Source organism: Artemia sp. Qi Xiang Cuo, chromosome 14 (assembly GCF_049724085.1).
Source record: "Artemia sp. Qi Xiang Cuo chromosome 14, ASM4972408v1, whole genome shotgun sequence".
NCBI classification, from domain to species: Eukaryota; Metazoa; Arthropoda; class Branchiopoda; order Anostraca; family Artemiidae; genus Artemia; species Artemia sp. Qi Xiang Cuo.
The window spans coordinates 17,600,262-17,616,238 of NC_142807.1; the positions used below are offsets into that span (position 1 = coordinate 17,600,262).

At 33.5% G+C, this 15,977-nt stretch overlaps 1 protein-coding gene across 1 annotated transcript in view; it reads right to left on the reverse strand.

Moving 5' to 3' along the window:
- LOC148944222 (serine/threonine-protein kinase pelle-like) overlaps nucleotides 1-15,977 on the reverse strand; it is a 79,912-nt gene that overhangs the window by 9,124 nt on the left and 54,811 nt on the right. The window contains exons 6-9 of the mRNA XM_089100737.1: nucleotides 12,558-12,649; nucleotides 10,797-10,969; nucleotides 6,245-6,442; nucleotides 1,142-1,278 (exon numbers count right to left, since the gene is read on the reverse strand). Coding sequence (XP_088956863.1) covers nucleotides 1,142-1,278; nucleotides 6,245-6,442; nucleotides 10,797-10,969; nucleotides 12,558-12,649 — 600 coding nt within the window. The remainder of the gene's footprint in view (nucleotides 1-1,141; nucleotides 1,279-6,244; nucleotides 6,443-10,796; nucleotides 10,970-12,557; nucleotides 12,650-15,977) is intronic.

Here is a 15,977-nt window from a genome sequence, read left to right on the forward strand (position 1 = left end):
TTTTTCTTTTAAATAATAAAAATTTTATTTTTTAGTGTCTTAAAAGATTTCGCACTTTATTAATAGATTTTCTTTTCAATTGTAAATGATAAGACAATGTTGTCTAAAAAATTGTTTAGTGCATGAGGAGAGAGTTTTAATCATGCTAAACACATAATTGCTGGCCGGAAACAGACATTTTTCAAATGTGATCCGAACAGCATCGAGCCGCGTATTTGGCCATACAGACACATTTTTTTCATTAAAAGATGTGAAAATCGGCCATAGAGGAATCGGTATATATGTGACATTTTTCGACAGTCCAACTGAATATTACTGATAACTAATATAACCGACAAAGTGCTTATCAATTAACACTTAATACCCATTTCTAAATTATAGTAATAGTTACTATTTCCCTCATTTACTGTATTGTTTTGGGGGTGTTACCATTTCATCTAACTGTCACAAGCACTAAACGCCATTTCGTCGAAAAGGAAAATCCATCAGATCCAATAACCGTCAGAACTTCAACAGTCATAACATCGACAGTCACAATCGCTACCCGTCAGAGCGTCGACACTCACAATATCAACACATCAAGACATCGACATTCGAAAAAAAATCCGTCTGGACATCGACAAAAAAATTTATAAGTTTATATAATAGTAATAAGTGTATAATTTAAGTAATAAGTAATATTACTATAATAAGTATATAATAGTAATAAGTAATATGTATATAATATAATTTTTAGAAAAAAATTTTGGTTATACATTTGCACATCAGGGGAGTGGGGATAAAGCATAGCATATATTAAACACGTAACCTAACCTAAGCTAGGTACCTTTTCCCCCCTAAATCCCAAAAAAATCAAGTTTAAAAATTTTAGATGTTATGACAGATTATGACAGATGTCCTGACGTGTAGATGTTATGACTGTCGATGTTCTGACCGGTAGCGATTGTGACGGTCGATGAACTGACGTGTCGATGTCCTGACAGATTTTTCGTCGATGTTATGACGGATTTTTTCGATGTCCTGACGGTAGTGGTCCTGACGCCTCCCCATTGTTTTGTAAAAATTAGTTACACTTAAGAAAAACAAGAAGAAAGGCCAGATACTTTTAAAGAGGCACAAATAAAATAATACTAAAACCAACCTTTTAACATCTCCATGAATAAGGGGTTTTTCATGGACATTATGGAGGAATTGAAGGCCTCTAGCCACGCCAAGAGCTATTTTAATTCTTGTCTTCCAGTTCAGTGGCGCTGTTGGTACTTGACGCTGCCACAGTGGCTACAAAATATGAAGTTTTTATTTTCAAATGTATACTCCGTAGAAGAAACTTCAATAATACAAAAATAAATAAATAAATAAAAAAGAAACAGTAAGCGTGCTGTAGTGTCGATTCTTTTTCCAAATAGGGTATGTGTCCAAACAAAATTTATTTAAAGTTTTTAAGGAGAGCTAAAATACGACTTTAGCTTAAAAATCTAAGAAAAAAAGTTTTCTTCTTCAAAGGTTTAAATCCTAAGTTGATGGAAATTTAATTAATAATTAAAATAGTACAAAAATATAACTACGGGAAAAATTTTTATGTAAGATAGTGAATGTTGAGAAAAAAGAAAACCAAAAAATTTTGGCTTCACATTAAGAGAATTTTATCAACAGAAAAAAAAGAGAGTGAAAAAAAAGACTAAAAATCAATTTCATAATAGAAAATAACATTCAAATTTAAAAAAGGTAAAATAATAGAGCCTCACATCTGATAAACTAATGATGCTGTAAAAAAAACAAAAAAAAAACAACAAAAACAAAAACGCTTTACAGGTTTACTCTAAATCCTCAAGTTGTGCGTAACTGTGCTGTTCCAAAGGATTTTTAGGTTCAGTTGGACGTTTTTTTTTTCATAGCACGCATCCGAAATGCCATTTGAACAAACCTGGCCCCATTCAGTCTTAAACAGAAAGTTCAAACTCGACTTTTAAAATTTAAAGGCACGAAGAGTTTTAAGGTAGATGTTATCAATTTGAAGCCGATTTCTGGAGAGTAGTAAAATTTGAAGTAAAGTAGCTGAGGAAGCTTCACTTGACTAAATTGAGTAGACAACATAAATAAAAAGAAAAAGTACCAGCAGAGAAAAAAAAAGTGATCGACTGGAGTTTTGAACCTTCGAGCGTGCAGCAATACTTTGAATGAGTTTTACCAAAGTTCCAATTAAAATAACGAGAAGGTTACGCTAAATTCAATAGGGCGGACCGCATACAAAGGGCTAAATTGCATTAACTTCAGGGCGAAAAGTAATAGCGTGGGGTTTCAGGAGCGCAGTAATAATTTGAATTAAATCTTAGTAAAATTTGAAATTAAATAATGTTGCGCCTAATTCAATTGGACAGACACCAACAAAACACAGAATTGCGCTAACTACGAAAAAAAAAGTGGCAGCAACGGGTCTTGAACCTTCGAGACCAGAACGAGTCTTCCACTGGCAGCAAGTCTAGCAGCTGCGCACAATTTACATCCTACAAATAATTGCTACAATAACATTAACATTTGAACAGACATGAAACTGAATTTTTTTTCTGCGTAATTAGCACACAACAAGCTTAAAAAAGAGGATTCATTGTTTTGGGCATTACAAATTTGCGAAATTACGTTATAGCTCTCATCCCAGCCTATATTCATTCGAGCCAGATTGACGAGCAACAATTTGAGCTCAAACTTCAAACTCAGTTTGAGGGATAAAAATAAATTCTTGTGATAAGGTAAAAAAAACCCCCAAAAAACAAGAACAACAAAAACCGAGTCGAACAACAAAAAACATAGACAATACGTATAGGTCATTGTCACTATTTCATATTTTTGGGGTGGGGGGGATCGGGGGGAGAAGGTTACGTGGGAGGATCTTTCCATGGAGGAATTTATCACGGGGGAAGGGAATTTTCCATGAAGGGGGCGCCTGATTTACCAGCATTATTTTAAAAATCATCAGAAATTAAATAAAAAACAAGTTTTTTCAACTGAAAGTAAGGAGCAGCATTAAAACTAAAACGAACAGTAATTATCACGCATATGAGGGGGGTTCACCCCCTAGTCAATACCTCGCTCTGAAGTACTTAAAAAAGTACTTCAGACTTCAAAGCATTAATCGAAAGGTAATACAAACTTCTAAAACACAAAAATCGCCCACTGTCGTTAAATGAGAAAATTTACAAGGTTTCATCTACAAAAACCGTTTTTTCTCAGAATATTTCAATTCTACACTCAAAATCCCTTAATGAATTTCTCCCAGTTAGCAGAGAATTTCATAAGTCATTGCAAATAATAATCTAATATCAGTTCTTTGGAAAATACTTGCAAGTACAAATTGCACCTGACAATTTTTATGTATGGCCGCGGAGACAAACTTCTATCCATGACTCTTCATACAGGTAAAAACGGAAATTTTTCTAAGCCAATATTGTTTCTTTCTATAAACCTTTTTTTTCTATAAACCATGTTGCAGCGAAGAAATAATTATTTCAATCAATCAATCATTTATCCATGCCAATTTTTTATTTTTAGGCAGCACTGTTAACAATTGTTTCACCCCAGAAGCTTAGCTTCTGGGGGTTCTAGAAAGCAATTCCAGCTTCTTTTTTATACTACAACAAATAGGCTATCCATTATTACTGCTTTACAGTTTTAATCTATCAATCTTTAGTTAGTTTTCTTTTGTGTATTTTTATCTATATTTCAAAACTTTAATCTATGATTAAACCTAATAAGAATTTATCAAATAAGGAAGGGGAAAAAGGGGGGATCCTTTGTTAAAAAAACCTTTGATACCCTATTTGTACTATTATTATTTCTAATAATTGAATACTAAATATCTACAAGGGATACCAGGGGCGTAATTTGCTATGGGGCAGGAGAGGCAACTGCCCCTCCCAGACCTTGGTTTAAAGTCTCCTCCAGATCCTAGTTCCCCCCCCCCCAGCTAAAATTTAGTTTCTTCAAAAATCTTGTCAAAACTAAGATAAGCCTGCATAATTCAAGCATACCTTTACCTTTATGGTACTATATGGCCCATTTCAGTTTCCACTTGATTTGGGAAAATTGGCTTTAACTTGCCCCCCCCCCCCAGGATTTTGACGAAATTACGCCACTAATGGAAGCGATCAATAGATTCCCATACTGGATTAAATTTTGAAAAACGCAGAATTACATTTCAATAATTAGGTTCAATATCGGTGAAATATTCAAAATCTTTATAGGAACATTTTTTTTTTGTTGTTGCTTAATACTTGTCATACATGTACCATACACCTCTGATATCTTATTGTCATTCCTAATAACTGAATACAAAGCATCTACACTGGATACCATCTATTACTTCCGTTATTGGATGAATTTTCGAAAGATACGGAAATAAACTTCAACAGTCGAACAGTTCGAAGGTAACGAACTGCAAATAAGGAGAAAAGAATTGGATTTTGGTGCTGGTTCAAAAAATATAAGAAATTCATTAAGTTTAATGTTACCCATTAAAAGCTACAAGCCTGGGAAAATTTGCCTGATTTTCGAAAAAGAGGGAAAACACCCCGAAAGAGTTAAGCGATCTTAATTAAAACCGCACCGTCAGAATCAGAATGTCCGAGAACCCTGCTAAAGAAGTTTCAAGCTCCTATCTACAAAAATGTGGAAGTTTGTATTTTTTGCAAGAAGAAAGATAACGGCTGCGTGTTTATACTCTTTTTTATTGAAACGGACCCTAAAACAAGGAATTTCAACTAAAATTTAAGCTTCAGAAGAGTTTGCTTTATATATTGCGACTAATTTTAAACCGACTCATAAACAGATAATAGCCTGAGAATATTTTCTTAATTTCAGAAAAAAGGGTTTAGTTTATCTTGTTAGTGTTTCAGGTTTGTTGATCTGAATCACTAACAGATCAACATCTTATTTTAGGGGGTTTGAATCCCTTCCTCCGAAATGTTGTCCGACTCGTAAAAACATAACACAAACGAATATAAGCAAATTTTGTTGTGTTTTTAATTTTTTTGTACCCCCCCCCCCAAAAAAAAAAAACATTTTGTAACATCTTAAGTTAGGGGGGTTTCAATCCCTTCCCCCGAAATGTTGTTTGACTCGTACAAACATAACACAAATGAATACAAAAAAATTTTGGTATGTTTCTAATTTTTTTGTAGCCCCCCAAAAAAATTTTTTGGAAGGTTTTTGTACTCCTTTGTATTTACAAAAAAAAAAAAAAAAAAAAAAAAAAAAAAAAAAAAAAAAAAAAAAAGGGGAATTTTGTATTTTTTGCCAGAAGAAAGATAGCGGATGCGGGTTTATCTGGTTTTTTTTCCCAGGCGTGATCGTTTTGAACCAATGGAAGATCGAGAAAGGATTCATTCGAACGAAAATTAAAAGTTCTAGTTTCCTTCTTACGTGACCAAAAAGATTGGAGGGCACCTAGCCCCCTCTCCCGCCCCCTTTTTTCTAAAGACATCTAATCACAATTTTGAAATAGCCATTTCATTCCGCATAGTTGAAAGGTCCAACAACTATACCTTTGGGGATGACATGGGCCCCATAGTCCCTGGGGAAAGGACTGTAAGTTACACAATTTGACCATTACACATAGTATATGCTATTGAGAAATATCCAGACATTTTTTATTTTTTTGGGGGGGGGGGGATTTCTGATGAAGGGTTTTTCCACAGTGAAAATTTTCTGTGGAGACGAAAGTTTCCGGGGGGGATTTTCAGTGGAAGTTTTACACGGTTGAAAAGGATTTCCTTTCCAACCTTGCCAGGAAATTTCATGCCAGGAATTTTCATTTCCAGGCATGATTTGAAAAACAGTCAGAAATCAACTAAAAAAAAAAGTTTTTTCAAGAAGCCACATTAAAAACTAAGACGAACAGAAACTACACCGTGTGTGAGGGGGACTGCTCCTTCCTCATCCCCAGCTCTTTACAATATAGTAAAGATGCTTCTCAGTTAAATTCAACGGCCTTTGTGTGTTGAGCAGTCTTACTTATCAAGCTTTAGCGCAAAGAGCGAGGGATGAGTAAATAACAGCACCCCTCCCTCATACAGGGTATTTTCTACTCTTTTTAAGTTGCTCCTTACTTTAAGCTTAAAAAACTATTTTTGTATTTAATTAGGTTTAATTCTCATAAAATGTTCAAAATCTTTTTTAGGGATAGTCACTTTCTTTTTGTTGCTTAGCACTTGCTATACATATGCCACAAAACTCTGATATCTTACTATACCTTGCATTGAAGCCTGTCTTCAAGAGAGCCCATTCCCATCAACTTATATACAAGGCATGGATATTCTCCTCCAATTGAATAAGCATACAATGGCAGAATATTGTCGTGAGCATAGCGTCTTAAACATGTGAACTCAACCAGGATCTGTTCCATGACGACTTTTTCATCAACATTTCCATTGCCACCAACACCTCTTGTCTGAAAGTCAACAAATTAGAATGTACTTAAAGGGATTAGACTGAGAATGTAAATTGGACTGCTACAATAATTGTTACATTGTGTTGTAAAAATTGATTGTTACAAAATAGAATGAGAATGTACATTAGATTGTTACAATGATTATCATCATAATTGAAGGTGTGGAATAATCTAGGCAAGAGCTGCACACAAAAAAATCCTGGATATTCCCTTCCGTTTATACAATATTGCTCCTTATAATGATGTTACAAGTGTGAAAAGCCAAAAATGTTGTCTAATCAGCCAAAAAAATAATGAAATTGGTATGTCTATTGGATTGTTGCCCCTATACAGCAGCAAAAAAAGGACATAAAATATGAGACAAAAAAACAAACAAAATAATCTTTCAGTTTTTAAAATCTTGCTTCCCGTTAAATAGGCTCAAACTAGAATCTAACATAATTGGCAAGAAAAGTACTTTTATACTTTAAGATTTTGGACTTTATTTAAGCTCAGTTTGAGTTTAAGATTTAGGCTAACTTTAGTGAGCAAATTCTAAACTCTAAGTTTAATTTGATATTCAATTGAGCTTAATACTCAATTCTGATTTTTGACAAAAGAGATGTTCAAAAATTGTAAATTTGACAGTCGTTTTTTTTTCATTTTTATCGCTCGAAACACCTTTCATATTTTTTTTTTTTTTCTATAGTTCTTGACCCCGCCAGGACTAGAAAGGTCATTATCTTCCAATGGTACAACGCCCCAAGCAAGTCGTCCATGAAAAAATTTCAAGTATTTTGCATCTGGAACCATATTCTAATACTCAATAGTTTAATACTCAACTGCATTTAATACAATTCTGATTTTTAACAGAAGAGATGTTCAAAAATTGTAAATTTGACAGTCGTTTTTTTTCATTTTTATAGCTCAAAAAAAAAATAATAATTTTTTTCTTTTTCTTTAGTTCCTGACCCCACCAGGACTAGAAAGGTCATTACCTTCCAATGGTACAACGCCCCAAGCAAGTCGTCCATGAAACAATTTCAAGTATTTTGCATCTGGAACCATATTCTAATACTCAATAGTTTAATACTCAACTGCATTTAATACAATTCTGATTTTTAACAGAAGAGATGTTCAAAAATTGTAAATTTGACAGTCGTTTTTTTTTTTAATTTTATAGCGCGAAACAACTTTAATATTTTTTTTCTTTTTATATAGTTCTTGACCCCGCCAGGACTAGAAAGGTCATTATCTTCCAATGGTACAACGCCCCAAGCAAGTCGTCCATGAAAAAATTTCAAGTATTTTGCATCTGGAACCATATTCTAATACTCAATAGTTTAATACTCAACTGCATTTAATACAATTCTGATTTTTAACAGAAGATATGTTCAAAAATTGTAAATTTGACAGTCGTTTTTTTTCAATTTTATCGCTAAAAACAACATTAATAATTTTTTTCTTTTTCTATAGTTCTTGACCCCACCAGGACTAGAAAGGTCATTACCTTCCAATGGTACAACGCCCCAAGCAAGTCGTCCATGAAACAATTTCAAGTATTTTGCATCTGGAACCATATTCTAATACTCAATAGTTTAATACTCAACTGCATTTAATACAATTCTGATTTGTAACATAAGAGATGTTCAAAAATTGTAAATTTGACAGTCGTTTTTTTTTTCATTTTTATCGCTCGAAACACCTTTCATATTTTTTTTTCTTTTCTATAGTTCTTGACCCCGCCAGGACTAGAAAGGTCATTACCTTCCAATGGTACAACGCCCCAAGCAAGTAGTCCATGAAACAATTTCAAGTATTTTGCATCTGGAACCATATTCTAATACTCAATAGTTTAATACTCAACTGCATTTAATACAATTCTGATTTGTAACAGAAGAGATGTTCAAAAATTGTAAATTTGACAGTCGTTTTTTTTTAATTTTTATCGCTCGAAACACCTTTCATATTTTTTTTCTTTTTATATAGTTCTTGACCCCGCCAGGACTAGAAAGGTCATTATCTTCCAATGGTACAACGCCCCAAGCAAGTCGTCCATGAAAAAATTTCAAGTATTTTGCATCTGGAACCATATTCTAATACTCAATAGTTTAATACTCAACTGCGTTTAATACAATTCTGATTTTTAACAGAAGAGATGTTCAAAAATTGTAAATTTGATAGTCAGTTTTTTTTCATGTACAACTCCTTTTACTTTTTTTTATCAAAAAAATTCTTATAAAGTGAAAATCTCACCAAAATACCTGAAAGTTGCTTTGTAATATACAACAAAGACATATGAAGTAACATGCATAGTAGCATACAACAAAACATATGAAGTAACATGCATAGTAACATACAACAAAAATATATGAAGTAACATGCATAGTAACATACAACAAAAACATATGAAGCAACATGCATAGTAACATACGACATTAATATATGAAGTAACATGGTTAGTAACATACAACAAAAGCATATGAAGTAAAATGCATAGTAACATACAACAAAAACATATGAAGTAACATGCAAAGTAACATACAACAAAAACATATGAAGTAACATGCATAGTAACATACAACAAAAATATATGGAGTAACATGCTTAGTAACATACAACAATAGCATATGAAGTAACGTACATAGTAATATACAACAAAAACATATGAAGTAACATGCATAGTAACATACAATACAAATATATGAAGTAACATGCTTAGTAACATACAACAAAAATATATGAAGTAACATACTTAGTAACATTCAACAAAAGCATATGAAGTAACATGCATAGTAATATACAACAAAAACATCTTGAATCTTGAAAAAACTCAGTCACCATTTCCCTAAAAAAATACTGATCCTCATTTACAATGCAGTTATCAAGCCTCACATTCAATATTGTTCTACAGTTTGGCAATCTAATTTCAAGACACATTTACAGCGACTAAACTCACTTCACAACAAAGCACTTCAAATTTTAGGCCCAGCATCGAACAGACTATCAATGGCATCACTTTACAGACTATCTTGCACCGTTTTTTGTTTTAAATATTTTTCAGGAACACTCCCATCACGATTTAAAGGCTTATTCACACTAGCATCACAAATCCATAGTTTGAACACACGATCTTCATCAGACATTTATATACCCCCGACACCGACAGCTAGGTCGGAATTTTCTCCTAGAATTGCGTGTGCTAGAGTGAAATGCACTTCCACAAGAGCTGAAGTCATATATAGATCTCTCGGCTCCATTCAAAAGAATGTAAAGAAATATCTAATAGATTAAAAATTTATTTACTAGATTTATTTTATTATTATTATGTTTAAAATTTTTTGATATTATTATTATTTATTTTATTTTAGTTTGATACTTCAAGGGGTGTGAGCGGAGGAGAAGTTGTGTTAAATTTATTGTTATTTGATGTTGGTTTGGGGTGGAAATTGGAGAGGACACGAAGCCACGCTGTATTTAGAGTGTGCAATTATTACGGGCCCAAACGTGCATCAATGCACAAGGAATTGAGTTAAGTGTATTTTATATTTTTTTTTTTAATTAAAACCAATATTGAACTTGAAACTTGAAATTGAACATAGTAACATACAACAAAAGCATATGAAGCAACATGCATAGTAACATACAACAAAAACATATGAAGTAACATGCATAGTAACATACAACAAAAACATATGAAGTAATATGCATACTAACATACAACAAAAACATATGAAGTAACATGCATAGTAACATACAATAAAAATCTAAGAAACTACATCTATTATCTTACTTGATAGTTCATTAAATCTACAAATAAATGAGTTATTTCAAACAAAAATAAAGAGCCACTTTGGAACTAAAAACGCATAGAATTTTCCTATGTATGAGGGGTGGGGGGAGGGGGTACCACCCTTCTGGTTCAATTTAAGCTTATTTTGGGGTATTTGAATTAATAGTGTGCTCTCCTATTGTCGTCTGGAAAACAATACGCCATTAAAACCAAAAAAAAAAAAAAAAATCGTATTATTAAATCAGTGCAATTTCCTGGCGCTTCCTTTTAATAATAATCTGTTGGTGCAATTTTCAGCCATATTTCCCATATTTTTCTTTTTTTATAATTCACGCGTTCTTTCCATATGTTCATTAATTTTCAATGTATTTTTTAAACATGTTTTCAAGTCCTCGTGCTGGCAGACTCCTAACCCTTTTTCGGGCAGACGACATTTTTTTTTCCAAATATCGCATGTCAGTTAATAGTAGCCAGCTAGTTGTTTAAAAAGCCATATTCGTTGCGGCTTGTAATGGATCAAAAAGCTTGGTGATAAATCGTAACCATGTTAGACATATCAATCAAAATTATATTTTAGTTTACCTTATATTCCAAGCGCTTGATGGCCACTTCAGTATTTTGCCAAGTTCCTCTAAACACAGTACCGAAACCACCACTTCCAAGCTCATTTTTGCGGTCAAAATTGTTGGTTGCCTCCACAACTTGACGGTAGTCCAAAAAAGGCACTTGAACATGTTCAGGAGGAAGTGGCGCAACTAAAAAGAAAAAAAAATTCTTCTAAAAAAATTGTTAAAATGAAGGAAGTGATTATAACTAAGCTATACCTTAAAAATCGAGTTATCTCAGATCTTATATATGTATTATATAAGATAAGAGACAGAGTATTATATGTATTATATAAGAAAAAAAAGGGGGGGGGGTATTATATGTATTATATAAGAGGGGGAGGGAGGGAGAGAGAGAGAGAGAAAGAGAGAGAGAGAGAGAGAGAGAGAGAGAGAGAGAGAGAGAGAGAGAGAGAGAGAGAGAGAGAGAGAGAGAGAGAGAGAGAGAGAGAGAGAGAGAGAGAGAGAGAGAGAGAGAGAGAGAGAGTAAGAGAGAGAGTAAGAGAGAGAGAGAGAAAGAGAGAAAAAGAGAAAGAGAAAGAGAAAGAGACAGAGATAGAGAGAGAGAGAGAGAGAGAGAGAGCATATGCAGTAATGAAATATTTATACTATCAAACGAATTTAACTTTCTTCGTGCAAATGGGATATAGTAAGTGATGTTGATAGAACTTTCTGCTGATTTAAAAAAGGTAATCCGATTTATTTCATTAAACAAGATTTCAGGAAAACAATTTAAAAAAATTTGTTTTCAGGAAATTTCAGGGTGGTCCTAAAACAAATACTTTAAGCACTTGAATTTCCGTTCCATCCCGGAATTTTTGTTCCAAAACCGGTGGCAAAGTTACTACTTTGCCACCGGTTTTATAATCATACGTATATCTGGGATCATCAATTTTCTTTTAAGCATCGTTTTAAGCATCTACAAGATCTAGCTACGAGAATTTTTCTCACTCTTTTTTTAAGGCTTAATACTTATCTTCTAAAAGCTTCAAAATGATTCAAAGATATTATGAAAGATTTTTATTTTAGATTATTTTCTTTTCGAATTAGCCTAAAATTTAAAGCATAGAAAGTATGGAAGGTTCAGCTGCAAAATCCATTTTAAGTAGCAGACCAATTAAACGTAAAAAAAGTTCTGAATAAAAACAAAAAGAAAGTTAAAATTAAGATATTAAAATTTTTCGAATTAGAAATTTTAAACCCTTAAGAAGGGATGTGAATCTGACTCCTTTATCAGTAAATTAACAGCCACTCTGACTTCAATGCCCTCGTGGCAGAACTAGTTCTTGACTATTCACTGATTTTACAAAAAAAAAACAAAAAAAAAACTAACAAAACAAACGTAGTTAGCCTGTTTCTGGCTTCAATTTCTCGGGAATCTCGCTACTTTCTCTATTAGGCTCTTGCTTTATTGGTCTATTTCTATTTTTTGGCATCAGAGAAAGGTTCGGATTCCAAAGAGCTAAAAACAGGGGCAACTAGAATAAGAAATCTGAGCCAAATATTAAGTCAAACATTCTTGAAACTTGGAGTAAAATTTCAAATCGACATTAATTAGAACTCACAAAAATATTTTGTCATTTTAAAGATTATTCTAGACTATTTTCTTTAATTAAGAACAACACGCTGTACATCCCCTTATTAGCAATTATATTGGGCTCATTAGACTTGACCCATATACTACAATAGTAGTACATCATGATTTGAAATACTCACAAAAAAGAAGTAGTTTACTTACAAAAAGGACTGTCATTTCTAGCAGCTTCGTTTGATGGCCCAGATCCACTTGATTCATACAGCCTGTTATCAGTGATCGAGTTGCAAGTAGATCTATAACAAAAAAAAACGCATAAATTCATTACAACTTAATCATTTGGCTCAAAACCAATGCTTGAGAAAGCCAACTATTTAACTTAACTGAGAGATGAAGACGAGATGAAAAAGTGCTCCCCCACACAGAAGAACAGTGAGAGGGATAAGTAACGATAAGTGAGTTGTAAAGCAAGTTCATGGTTTGATAATTGATAAGGTGGCTGTTCTTGTGAGGCAGCGAGGTTTGGCGGGAAATAATGGTTGTCAAGTGTTTAATGCTCATTTTAAATGAAAATGATGAATCAAGATAAACACAAGAAATCTAGCTTCAGTCGTCTGTGGAAGGTGTATGTCATTAAGAGAAAGAGTAATACTGCAATTTACTGTCGGGATCAATTGACCTCAATCGATGTTCATTCAATTCGGAATACGTAGCCTGGATGAATCATTCACAAAAAATGTTAGCATAAAATAGGAGATAAAGGAGTAGAGCACCTGCCCATGTCTCGTATATGAAAATAAAGTCAAATTGACCTTCACAAGTAAGCTGAATTTTGCAGAAGTCATTTTGATCCCATGCACTTTTCCCCAAAAAATTAATTTTTAAGGACAAAACCTAGGAAAATAGTATTTTTGAGGACTGCCTTCAGAAGGCCCCAAAATCTACAGAGTTCCTTGTGATGAATAAACCCTTAATATTAAAAAAAAAAAATTGAATTCAGATAAATATTACTAAGTAATTTTCAAAAAAATTAATAATTTTTTTTTTACATAATTTTTTCAATTGCAAAATTGGTTAGTATTTGATTTGAGTTATTGGTAGTAGTACCCCACATCATAAAAAACAGCAATTTTTTGAATAGCTTGAAAAATAAAAAAATAAACAAGTGTCTTTTACACCAGCCATGGAGACAGGACGGTAATCAATCAAGTGGTGCAAACCGTACTCTAAAAGAAATAATTACTTTCAACTGGACACAATACGGTAATAAATATGGTAAAACGGTAGCAATCCTGTAATAAACCCCTGAACAATTCAAGAGCGATGCAGGGTCTAAGAATCTCTCCATCCCTGTAGGCGCTGAAATATCAAACTTATTCATTTGCATATTATCTGTATTATCTTGCACCAAGTGACTGTCATAGACAATTTTCGAATAAAAATCAAGTTGATGGAAGCGAATAAAAACTTGAGAACCATGGCTAATTAGAGTAAAGCCAAGACAGATGGTCCCTGTGAGAGGCTTAACTCTTTTTCAGAATTGTGTAAAAATGATGCTATTTCACTTGCCTATCATCGATCCTAGGGCAGAACTAAGGTGAACAGGCATAGAGTAAGGATAATTCAAATAGTCCATCAGTTCTGTGAGCCCTTTGAAGGCAACTGGAGATCCCCAAAAAAAAAATGATTCAAAGATGTATGACCGACCATGTCCACAGGACTAGCAGGCAATTGGGCAACTGAGATTGCTCCTATTATATGAGCTTTGCCTACTAGGAAAGCCCACTGGAATTGCAATGGGAATGAAAATAGATTTTGGGTTGACTTATTAGTGACTGAGTTCCTGGTGTTCAATCACCGCTCAGATTGCCAGACAAATGTTCAGTTGGGTGAACATGTTATTAAAGCACAAGACATACTGACGTATCTTGGTGTACCGATTGGGTCAAATCTTTGCGCCACGCGTCAACTTCTTAAATTTTTTTGCCAGAAAATATAGGAATGCGTATGGTTCAACAGTTGTATTATAGTTTAAATCTAACCGCCGTATCTGAGCTAGCGTTTATAATCGACTTGTTGTACCGCATCTGCTCGTCCTTGCACTATTTTGGTCTCTTCTTACTGCTTCAGATATTAACGATGTACGGAAGTGTTTCTACAAGTATGCAAAATATTTGCTACGGCCGCCTCTCTGGACTAACAACAGCTCCCTATCCCCGCGGTACGAGCTGCTAGCCAAGCGTCAGCGGTGCAGAAAAGAAATGAGAGATATCGGAGGCAGATTATTGGTAAAAACACCTCTGAAATTGTCCTTCGTTGATCATGCGTTTTTTTTTATTTATGACTGCCCTCATTTGTATTTATTTTCTTGTCAGTTCTTCTTTGTTTCGGTTTTGTTTGTATTTGTCAGACTTTATTTGTTTCTTTTCCTTTTCTTTCTTTATTTACTCCATCAGTGCTGTATCTTACATTTATGATGTGCAATAAATTTATATTATTATTATATTATTAAGGGAATGAAGTCAAATGGACTCGCAGGCGAACAGGCGGCCTAAGCCTAACAGGCCCACCCGTCTACAGTCTCAGGCGCGCAACCAAGTTTTAGGATTGACAAATGACTGACAAGTCCCCTGGATTCGCGGGAAATTTTTGAAACCAGTTTTTTCTACATACCTGAGAACTCACCACCCTCGAGTGAAATTGATGAAAAAAAAGTTTTACAGTGACTAAAAACAACAGAAACATTGACTAAAAAAACATCAATAAATTAACGATCAATAATTTTGAATTAGTAGAACAGGAGAGAAGAAGATGCTGCGCTACCATTTCGTCTAACCGTCACAAGCACTAAACGACATAACATCTAACCGTTAGGACATCGATAAAAATGTATAAGTTTATATAATAGTAATAACTATATAATAGTTTTGAAACAAATTTCAGCTATATATTTGCACATCAGGGGGGTGGGGGTAAAGCATAGCTTATATTAAATGCGTCACCTAAACAAACCTAGGTACCTTTTCCCCCCTAAACCCCAAAAAACTAAAATTTTAAAATTTTAGATGTTATAACGGTTAGTGGTTCTGACGGATTTTTTTGTCGATGTTATGATGGATTTTGTCGATTTCCTGACGTTAGTGATCCTGACAGTTAAATATTATTACGCCTTCCCAAGATGATAAAGTAAAACTAAGGTTAAGGAGGGAGATTTTGTCAGGTTTTTTTCTAGCAAAAATTGTCTTTTACAAATACTTGTAGGTAAATGGTGCAATCTATACATTTTTTTTCATATCCCTATTGCCATCCCTATATCCCTATCCCTATTGCCAGACGAAAGCTTCAAAATTGGACACCGAACCTGGGAAGGCTCAAACACATCAGCGAAAACTTTTAGGGAAATAAATACTATCCACAAATTCTCAATTTCACTTGAAAAGAATTATAAAGGAATACTAAAACTTTAAATTTGTCAAAATAAATTCAGTGTATCTAATAAAATAACTTTAAGTGACAAACTGACAAATAGTTCTGTAAATAACCGCAGGATCGCTGTTCATTTTTTTAAACATTGAAAAACACTTATGCGTCCTATAACATATAAGCTTTAGTACTACACTTTCA